This window comes from Anguilla rostrata, chromosome 6 (genome assembly GCF_018555375.3).
Source record: "Anguilla rostrata isolate EN2019 chromosome 6, ASM1855537v3, whole genome shotgun sequence".
NCBI lineage: Eukaryota > Metazoa > Chordata > Actinopteri > Anguilliformes > Anguillidae > Anguilla > Anguilla rostrata.
In genome coordinates this window covers 32,802,994-32,814,039 of record NC_057938.1, presented here as the reverse complement: position 1 = coordinate 32,814,039, position 11,046 = coordinate 32,802,994, and the positions used below count along the sequence as shown (strand labels likewise).

General features: G+C 45.8%; 1 protein-coding gene across 4 annotated transcripts in view; it reads left to right on the top strand.

The window, feature by feature from the left end:
- The first annotated feature begins 8,506 nt into the window (after positions 1 to 8,506).
- The window catches only part of LOC135257863 (gephyrin), a 404,797-nt gene continuing 402,257 nt past the window's right edge, over positions 8,507 to 11,046 (top strand). For 2 of the 4 annotated variants that reach the window (XM_064341062.1, XM_064341061.1), the window contains exon 1: positions 8,509 to 8,780. In XM_064341062.1, coding sequence (XP_064197132.1) covers positions 8,717 to 8,780 — 64 coding nt within the window. In that variant the 5' untranslated portion in view covers positions 8,509 to 8,716. Of the gene's footprint in view, positions 8,781 to 11,046 lie in introns of all 4 variants that reach the window. The other 2 variants (XM_064341059.1, XM_064341060.1) reach the window with 2 other exon arrangements.

Genomic DNA, 11,046 nt, shown 5'->3' with positions numbered 1-11,046 from the left:
TTCTGTCCCAAGTAAAGATGAAATTCAGTCCTGCCCTCACTTTACTATGAGCAATCTTATTTGTAAAATAAATAAAAAATAATGTTCGGCTCGGCCACATCACCACTCCCAAATTACATTATTTTCCAATAACAGTAGAGCCTGGGGGGGTTTATTCCACTTTATACAACAGGTTATCAACAATGACTAGGCCTGTACATAGTTACTTTTATTTTTATTGTCAAACAAAACTATCATTGGTAGTTCTATTTGGACTGTTGTTATGCAAAAATGTGGTTGGTAGTTCTATTTATAGAAATAATAGTTTTCATTTTATATCATACAATTAGCACCAATTTTGGTTATTATTGTCTTTGTATTATTTAAGAAAATCACATGACACCACGACCAGCGGTGGCTAAGGGCAGGGGTGGGCTCAGCCCACCCAAACGTGTGTCTTGCCCAACCAATCAAAAGTTAAGAAAAAAAAAAAAGAGTCTGGTAGGTCAGTACAGGCATGGTCTGAACAAGACTGGTCACTATCAGCACACACATAGTCTTTGTTCACAGTGACAACACTGTCCCGCACTAGGTCAGTACCCAGGTCACTCTCTAACTGCGGTAGGCCTGCAAGTGACGATGCAGCCAAAGGAGGCAAAACGTCCTGAGCAGTCAAAGACATTGTATCATCTGTCAAACTTCACTGTGTTGTCAGTAGGCAGCCCCGACGCCCACACTCTTGTCCTGTACTCAGTACCCTCCACTGTATCGTCAACAGCAGAATCCACATGTCCATCATCTGAGTCGATAGACACTGTCACATCAGTGACATCTGTGCCACCATCTGAGGAAGCATGTATAGGGAGAAAATTTACTGGCAGTACCAAGTTCCGATGCACTGTCGTCTCCCGACCAGTGACACTGTTCTGAATGAAGAGTGTGACTGTCAGCATTCACAGCAGTGACAAGATAGATGGTGTTCTCCCAACGGTCAGCGAGCTTCCGCTTTCCACGGTCTCCTTTGTTGGCCAGCAATACCCAATCACCTATCTCCAAAGGCGCTCCCTTGACCTTTCTGTTGTACAGGTCAGCATGCCTCTTCAACTGCTTAACTGCACAAGCCTGTGCAGTATCAACGGCGTCCCTCAGATCTTTCCACAAAGATTGAGCATACTGGTTGTAATCAACAACCTCTGGGTTCTCAAGTAAAGAGCCAGAAACCATGTCAACGGGCAATCTTGTTACCCTCCCAAACATGAGCATGAAAGGAGCAAAGCCTGTGATCTCATGGATCGTACAAATGTCTGCGTGATTTCAGTGCCTGAGGCCATCGATGTTTCGCCCTTGCTGGCAGAGCACATATCATGCCCCGCAATGTCCGATTCATCCTCTCACAGGATCCATTGCCCATTGGATGGTAAGGCGTGGTATGGGACTTGTGAACACACGCAACACTCAAAAGCTCAGCGATACTCAGCGGGGCTCTGTAGCGATCATGTTCTCCAGTGGAGCTCTGGCCTCTGGTTCAGGAGTCTTGCTAACGACACACCTCCAACAGCACCTCACATACTCCTTGACATCCCATTCTAGACCATGCCAGAAGAACCTCTGCCTCATCAAGTACAGCGTCCTCTGTTGCCCCTGATGGCCAGCTTCATCATGCACACCCCTCAACACTTTAGCCCTCAAGGATGCTGGGACAACATACAGGTAAGCCTTCCTCTTTGTAACCACGTTCCTCGAGGTACAATACAACACGCCCCTCCTGATGGACAGCTTGTCCCAGCTCTTGAGAAGACGCAAAACGTCAGCAAGCTTGTGTACATGTTCTCTCCTAGAAGGTCTTTGCCCCCTCTCCACAAAGAAGAACACTCTGCTCACCACACTGTCATCATGCTGCTTCTCCATCAGTAGGTCATGTGGCAGGACATCGACATTAGACTGCTCAGATGGCAGCCTGAGGAAGCTGCAGCAGCAGAGCATGGGAACACACATCATGCTCCAAACGTTTATGAGAACAAAGAACGGCTGCCACTTCCTGTCCAGACCAAGCACCAGCAAGTACAGCCATGGAAGCTTGGCAGTCACCAACGACTCTGGAGGAATTGGAGGCTTCCTCAAAGGGGTTGGTAGACTAGCGAAACACACCCTGTCCTTTGTCTGTGCACACAGCATTAGCGTCAGCTACCAGTGTCCCATACGGGGCTCTTATCAGGCGGTGAAGTGCACTGGGTTGAACAAACAGTTGCCTGCTCACGGCATCCGCAACGACATTATTTGGACCAGGGATGTACTTGATGTCAAAGTCAAAGGATGCCAGTTTGGCAACCCATCTCTGCTCACAAGGATCAAGCTTAGCTTTTGTCAGGATATAGGTCAAGGGGTTATTATCAGTCTATACAGTGAACCGCTGGCCCCGCACCCAATGATGGAACTTGTCACAGACAGCCCACTTCATTTCAAAGAATTCAAGTCTGTGTGCTGATATTTCGACTGTGCATAGCTGAATGACTTGCTTGCGAAGGCTACAGGTCTTGCAGTAGAACTCCCCTCTTGAACCTGCAACATCACAGCCCCCAAGCCATTGTTTGACACATCCACAGATAGCAGGAATGGCTCATAGAAGTTGGGGTGAGTCAACAAGACTCTATCCAGCAGAGCTTGTTTCAACTGGGCGAAAGCCTGCTTACACTCCACCGTCCAATCATCTGCAGTTAGTATCCTGGTAGGCAGGCAACGAGGGGTCCTGGCCCCGGTTGTCAACTCGAAGAAAGGCCTAGTGATGGCGGAGCAGCCCTCAATGAATTGCTGGTAGTACACTACCATCCCAAGGAATGATCTCAGTTTGTTCTGAGATGGAATGTCAGTGCCGTCTTCCATCAGATCAGCCTCAGTCACGTCAGCAATAACCCTCACCTTCTCTGGATCAGTGCCGACCCCATCTGCACTGATGACATGCCCCGAAAACTTCAGACTGCTGAAGGAAGTGGCACGTCTTCGGAGCCAGCTTCGGGTTGTGAGCTTTGAGACGCTGAAAGACTATGTCCAGTTGCTGAAGAGCCAGACCCTTGGTAGGCACGTACACCAGAACCAGATAGAACAAAAGACTAAGAAAGTTCTCGTCCCCGAAGACGTTCAGCATCATCCTCATGAAGGTCACGGGGCTGTTGCATAACCCCTGAGGCATGCGATTGTATTCATACAACCCAAATTGCAATGTAAAGGCTGTAAACTTCCAGGAGTCTTCATGGACCTCAGAGGTCAGGTCCATGGTTGAAAATAAAACATTCCCACCCAATGCAGCCAAGGCGTCAGCCTGGTGCGGAAGGGGGTGAGCATCCTTTATGGTGTGAGCATTGAGCCAGCGGAAATCAGTACAAAGTCTCAGATCCCCAGACTAAGACAAGGGGTGATGCGAACTCGCTGCTGGACTTCTGTATGATTTCACGCTCCTTCACCTCATTCAATGCCAGCTTGAGCTTCTTATAATGGTTGGGTGAAAGACGTCTGTATGGCAGCCGGAAGGGTCTGTCATCACTGAGGCGAATGCGGTGGACACAGCTAGTAGCCTTTCCACAGTCCAACTTATGTCTGGAAAAAATTGACTCGTTCTCAGCTATGAGCTGGATAAGCTTCTCCCTACACTCAGGAGGCACCTGGCAGGAAGTAACATGAATCACCCAACCCCAAGTCACCTAAGACACCACCGGATGCATCGTCAGGTCTGTTCACTTCAGTGTCATGTCTGTCAGAAAGGTCAGGTAAGCAGGAGCAGTCATCGGTCAGAGTCACCCCAACGTGGCGACCAGGGAGCCCACCAGCTGCCCCATGCACATGCTGCTGTAAAACCACTGGTGAGTCATCAGTCACACCCAAACAGTCAGAGTCAAAAGTCAAAGTCCTCTAACGCCATGCAGGGAGAAACATCAGCCAGTGTAGCATTACGTCTCAGCGTCACCGATTTCTGAGATAGGTTTATTACCCTTACAGGAAGCCACCCATCACCACGCAACAGCGCCACAGTTTTCCCAACCAGGATTGTCTTCAGTTTTGACCTCAAACTGCTGGGTTCGATGACAACAGCACTGTCAACTGACAGGTTGTTGGTGTGTCTCAGTCTGCCCCACACAAGATGCTCCTGCATTGGATCCAGGATCACCGCTTTCTTCAGTCTAAGGGTCCCAACTTTGTCCGGCATGTCACCTTCTCTCCATCGCTCCACATTAGCCACCATGCTGATCAGCCGGTTCCCCTCAGCACAGTCTTGCTCCGAGGCGAACACCCCCTTCATTAAATCTCTAGTAGTCTTCAACTGGGGAATCAGATACCTCAGGAGATTGTTGCCCAAGATGAGGTCAAAACACTCGCCTTCAACCACCAGTGTAGGCACAACTACATTGCAACCGTACACCTCCATCTCCAGCTCACACACGCCCAAAGGACTTGTTCTTGACCCACCACAGCCGACCAAAACCACGTCAGTAGGGCTCAATGAAGGGCTCTTCAACACACCAGCACGCACCAGCACAGGTAAGACACTAGAGCTCAAGGTGCAGGCCATAGACCCACTGTCCAGCAAGGCTCTCACTCCCACATTGCCTCCAAATGGCACATCAGCATAAAACAAGTCATTGTAAGCAGGCCGTCTCTGTGTATTCTGCATAATGACCTTTTTCTCTGAAACCAACTCATCACAAACACTTTTATAAACAGACTCCAAGTCTACTTCTGACTTCAATGGGGACTCCTCAACAGGCCCAACGCTTGCCCTTCCCACATGCAGGCCTACTCATTTCCTGAAGGCTGAGTAGTGTTCCCTCTTGTCAGTCCATCAGCGGGATTCAGGGTCGCAGCTTCGGGGCAATGAGCACGGGCGTGGCCAGATGCATGACAGAGAAAGCAGAGATGATTGGCCCTGCAGTGGAAGTAGGTAGTGTGCCCAGTGTCACTGCACAACTCACAGGTCCCAGTAGACCTCTCTGTCCCTCTCACTCTGTTCCTATTGACCCTCTGGAAAGAACAATTGGACTGTTGGGGCATCTGCTCCAACACACGTTTCAGCAAGGTAAGGATGCATTCCAATGATTCACTCTAGGCCTGAGGAGACTGGGCTAGAACAGACACCGGATGAGATGGGTTAGTGGACAGCCCAACAGCTGGTGTGGTGGGAGGCATGACAGAACTAACCTCCTGCTTTAATGCAGCTAAGACTGGGGTCACCATAGTTGGACCTGAGAACCTTTGTTCTATCCTGTGCTCATCAAGCCTCTCGTGAACGTTAGCAGCAGTCCACTGATGTAATGGCCTACATTTAAATACAACTGACAGACCAGACTCAGGGCAATGCCTAATGAACATGATTGTGAGTTCACGGGATGGGTCCAAACTCTTGTTCTGTCTCCTCAAACAGTCCACAGCTACATCCATAGCCCTATTCAGTCTGAGCTAATAGTCAAATAGCTGTTCCCCGGCCAAGGGAAAAGTTGCATAAAAGTCAGCGAAGGGTATACTCGAAAAAGCAGTATTACTGAAATGTTGTTTCAATATGTCGAACACCGGTCGTGGGCCACGAGATAAATCAATGGACGGGTTGCTGCATATGCCCACCCTGACAACATCCCGGGCCCTCCCCATAAGCCTCCCCAAGACATCATCTGCTTGGTCCTCCAGAGACACCCCCCTTTTTCGCATGTATGTCAACACCATGTCCTCCCATTCATGCGTAGTACCCTTCTCAGAGCCATCCCCCCTGAAGTACACCGGCTCCCTGATGTCTGACTTTAACATGAGTCTAGGCACGTCCACAAGCCCAGAGTTGTTCCCTGTAACACTGGACCTTACGTTACAGCTAACAGTGTCACGGTTGCGGAGGGTGGGACGCAATTGCGGACCGAGAGGATCTAAAAGTTAACCCCGAGGGGTAACCACAAAACCACCGAGCGATAGAAAGGGACAGGGGAAATACCAAATAATAAAGAGCGCTAAATAATCGCTCCCTCCACTCACTGAAACTTCTGTCAGTGGGCTCAGAAAACTACAAGAAATGAAACACCGCCACAGCGTAGCTACCCAGAAAGAAAAACCCCACTAGAAAAACAGAGTGGAGTAAGTTACAAAAGAAAAAGGACACTCGCCTGGCGGGTAGAAAACAAAAGGAAAACTAAAGAGACGAGGGCAAAATGTCCTCCACAGCGCGAAGAGATAATCAGCTTGAGAAGAAACTAAATAGTGATCAAATCTGGCAGATAGGATCATTGCGGTAACTTCTGCCGATTCTTACACCCCTACACACCAAGAGCATGACAAACAATGAGTCTGCACTGAACCCCAGAAATCAGGGGCTAGATATAGGCCTCCCACACCTGACCCTCATCAGGGACAATTAACTCAGACCAAATGCCTGTGAGGTGCCATCACCTCACCATAGCTCTCACACACCTGCCCCTCGTCAGGGTCAATTAACCCACAGAAATCAGAGTGAGAGGTGCCACCACCTCACAAACAGATCTTGACCCTATGCAAGAGGCAATGTTCTCCCCAATAGACTGACCAATCTGCTGTGCTATGTTAGCAATGAGATTTACAGAAACCCTCTCGTTCCCTGTGTCTATTGGAGCATCACCCACCTGTCCACACTCTACACGAGCAGTACTGCCAAGATCCACCTCCTTTAGCGGAAGCATCATAGGCGTTGACGTCATAGGAGCCCTGCCTACACCCCTACCCACTGGAGGGGGTCAAGTTGAAACTGAGACAGCCCTTACCTCTCCCAACACTGTCCAGGTCCTCACAACGGAATGAGTAAAATGTAGGTAATGAAGAAAAGAAAAGAAATAATAATAATTTAAACAAATAAATGATAAACTGTTAAAAAAAAACGTCAAGCCACTTAAATAGGCCACCAAAAAAAAAGATCTCAAAGGTTAGTTGAAACAACCAACAGTGACTAACTACAGAACTAATAAGCACACTTTCACATGAGAAGATTTAAACAGCAAAACAAAATTCACCAAAGGGGAACATATAGACGTTTCTCAAATATATCACTTGATAAATAAATGAATAACTGGTGCCCTCTACTGGCGATAATAAAATAAAAATAAATGAACACAGTACTGCCTCGGTTAGGCTAAAAACAGCTAAACCTTTAACTGTTCCGTTCAGCAACCACGGTCTTCTGGACCCAGATGAGCAGGTCCATATAAAACAGGTTTATATAAAACATATAAAAATAAATTCACATAAAAATAAATGACTTACGCCATCACTTAAAATAGACATATAAAACAAAAACAATACTCTTTACAATTAGGATAACTCTAACTCAAACACTATCCTGATAACTTACAAATAGCTCCGAAAATATTGACTTTAAGAGTCATCACATTCAGGAGAGATATCTACTATAACTTTATGTTCGACACCATATCATTTAAATTGAACCATATATATCCTAAAGTGTTATATTTACAATATCTACTGGACAACTTATTCACTGTGACCTACCACTAAACACACGCTCACCGACTCGGACAAACACAACATCACTTCCGTCCCTAGTCAGTGAACGCCCAACCCAACCAGCAGCGTGCAGCATAGGCCGAGAGAAACACAAACAAACAGCCAATACAAAGGCAAGTGGAATATTTACAATAATCCATTACACTTGGACCAATCAGAATCGAGTACTCAGCCAAGCCATTGTATAAATGGGAGTAATGGTCTCTGATCCAAATGAATCAGATTAGGGAATCCCCAATAACATGTGAGAGGGAGCTACGTAGTGTTTTAGGTTGAAATTTGGTATCCTGCAGTCTGAACTAATTTATGCAATTGCTAAAATCAAATTCCAATTCTGCCTCCCCAATTCGAGGGTCTCCAGCAACAAAAATATGCTGCCCCACCCCTCCCGTTTTAAGTCCTGCAACCACCCAACCGATCCCATTTTGGCAATCCTTTAATCTCCGCTGGCTTTTTGGTGACAGTGCACGGTCAGAATTTTCAACGTTGCCACAGTTCCTGTCAAGGACGCTGTACTGATTTATGTGTGTTCATAAATAATGCATATTTATGGAACCCTAAAAGAAGCCACGTGAAGAATTTTTTTCCATGAGAATAAACAAGTGGAATTACACATTACGGAAGTGTGCAGTCAGGACTAAAAATAGAAGCTGGGTCTTTGCCACAGGATTTTGTTACATTTTACAGGCCTGACTAGACTTTGCAGAAGCTTCTGTAGATAATGTGAATAGACGAAACATGCCTTTGCATTCAAGTATTGTTGCCATTCATTACTATAGAAGCCGCTATTACTAGAACAGTTATTTAATAGATGCTTCCACATCCAGATTACTAGTGGGTTAATACTGCAATTGTATGACATGCACAAGCTGACAGACATCTGCAATGTTTATTTAAAGTGTATGTTTTTTCCTGAAAGTCATCATTGGAAATGGACAGCGGACCCCACAGGAATTTATATTCCTGCTTCTGGGGAATACAATCACTTGCCACTGCCATGGCAAGTGGATAGCTCCATGCTGCTTTCCGTTTAACCGGCCCCCGCGCTTTGGCTTGTATGAACTAGTGCCTCAATCGGCTTGAGAAGTACTACGCTCAGGGTTCTGCTTCTTTTGCCTGGTTCTACCCCTGCTTTTCTCTCCTCTCCTGGAGTTCGATGTGATCGACACTTGGCTCTGCTTAGGGTTTCTCAGTGCGGGCGACAGCGCTTGTGAACATGGCGGCGGAAGGGATGATTTTAACAAACCACGACCATCAAATCCGAGTCGGAGTTCTCACAGGTAAAAGCTCAATCGTTTTAATTCCCACACGCCTTCCTGCCACGACATGGGCGATAACTTAGCATTATTTGTCCGTTTTGTCTTCGGCGCCTGGTAAATCGTGGTGTATTAGATGTAGATGCGCTCTTCTGTATTCTGTCCCTGCTGCTGCCCAGCTCATTGCAGGCAACGGTGATTTAAAGCTCTCGCATTTTACTGTCCGGGCGGACAAATTCTGTGTGCTTAAAATGTGGCATAATATTTTTTCCCATGCGTATATAAACTTAATATTCTTGCTCTGCTGACTCATTCTCAGTGTCAAAAACAGTTTTGTGTGATGAATTATTCATGTCCTGTATCTGCTTGTCAAACCTGAAAATTACCTCTGAATGAGCTCGAATCTGAATGAACCACATATGCGCGTGAAAATAGATTTCATAGACACGGGGTCGCTGTGGCCTATTTGAAAACGGCACACAATGCCAATGGTTCAACGTGTTCTGTGCAATTTCTGTATTTGTATTAAAGTGTAATAACATGCATGACATTCGTGGCTTATGATGGAGTATGTAACAGATTTGAATGATACAAGACATTTGAGTTAGTCCGTCAGTGCGATTTGTATTGAAGGCTATCTGAGTTACCTACGGTAGGCTATAGCTGTGGCATAGGAGTAAAAGCAGACATTCTCAGATTGTAGTCTTGCCGTAGCGTTCGACTGCAATGTTGCTACTGTTTATTAAACAATTGTTTAACTTAATACATAATGTCGTGACTGATGTCAATGTGGTATTTTCTTTTTGCTCGTACGAGGCTGCGCTAATGTTTCTTAATTTATTTATTTAGTATAGGCTGTATTCTGAGGAAAAATAATTTTAAAAGGCATAGATATGTTTACTGCCGAGCTGGCCAGATATTTCCGTCATACTGTCGTTGTAGATATTTTTAAAGGGGGTGAGGTATAATAATAATAACAACAACAACAGATACTGGGTGTTAGGATCTGTATATATATTTCATCGAAGTTGCCTATTCCTGATTTCAGCTTAGACATTTTCCTTTCCAATTGAATTACGGTAATCCGAAGGGAAAGTGGCAATATTTAGCAATGGAAGAAATTCGGGAGATCCAGAAATTTGCAGGGAAATCCCGCTCCTTCCTCGGCCTTCCCTCTTCCAGGGAGAAAGAGTGCGTGCGCTGTCCATTGCTTTTGGTTCTGAAATAGAGTTGTTTATCCCCTTTGAACCGTGAAACAGTTTGAATGGAAGAGAATTCCCCCAAGATATTTTTGTGGCAACATTATTTGAATAAAAATACGAGATGAGGCGGTTTATATACGTGGGTATTATTAGTCACATAAACACGCCCCCTCCATATCCTTATGTGATATTGGTTAGTTTCGTTCCTCAGCAGCGTCCTGACATTTCACACAGGCAGATGCTTATTGATGACAAACAGTGCGTTGACAAAGAATAACCGACAGCATTCTAGTGGGAGAGAGGGGAAAGAAAACAAGAGAGAGGTGAACTGCTGCAATATCACTCGTGTTTTTTGTGAACTAATACTGGAAAAATTGGCTGCATTTATCAAGATAGAAATTTTGAAAAAAGTAAATTTGTTTCACACATAGCTTCTTTAACCCTAGTCATTTTCCTTCAGAGGCATATAGTAGAAAATATTGTGGGAGGGGGTGGGCATGTGTTCTGCTGGGCAAGTGCCAGCTCATTTTGTGGAATTGCCACTGAGGTTGTTCCTTGTTTCAGTGTATTGTCAACAGCACCCTGAAGGTTCCTACCTCTTGGGGACCTGGCATAGCCTTGTGTGAGGACAGTCATCCCTCCTGCATCTGTTGTGTAGAGAGATCTAGTCCATGTTCTGATGATATGTAGGCATTTCCCCTAGGCAGCCCTTGGCTCTTTTTCACCATTGCTAAAGAGATCTGGTTAGTTTAACTAGGTATAGCAATGGTCTGGGCTGTGTTTGTTCAGTTTTCAGGGACATCAGATTGCTGGAGTGTGGGGTGTCTGGGATTTTTATGTGTGGACAGGATTGGGGATGTTGTGCACTGTGCTTTGATTTTTCACATTGAGCACTGGGTGGTCAACCAGACACAGTCATATGGCCTTCATGTGGTCACTCTGGTACCTGTAGATAGTGTTGGGTATCATATAATTTCCCATAACCGGGAATTTGTTAGGAAATGTGCATTTAGAATCTGCTTATTGAATCCTGAAAATGTATTTACAATGGCATTCTGCGATGAGTGAAATTCAAAGAATCAACTGCC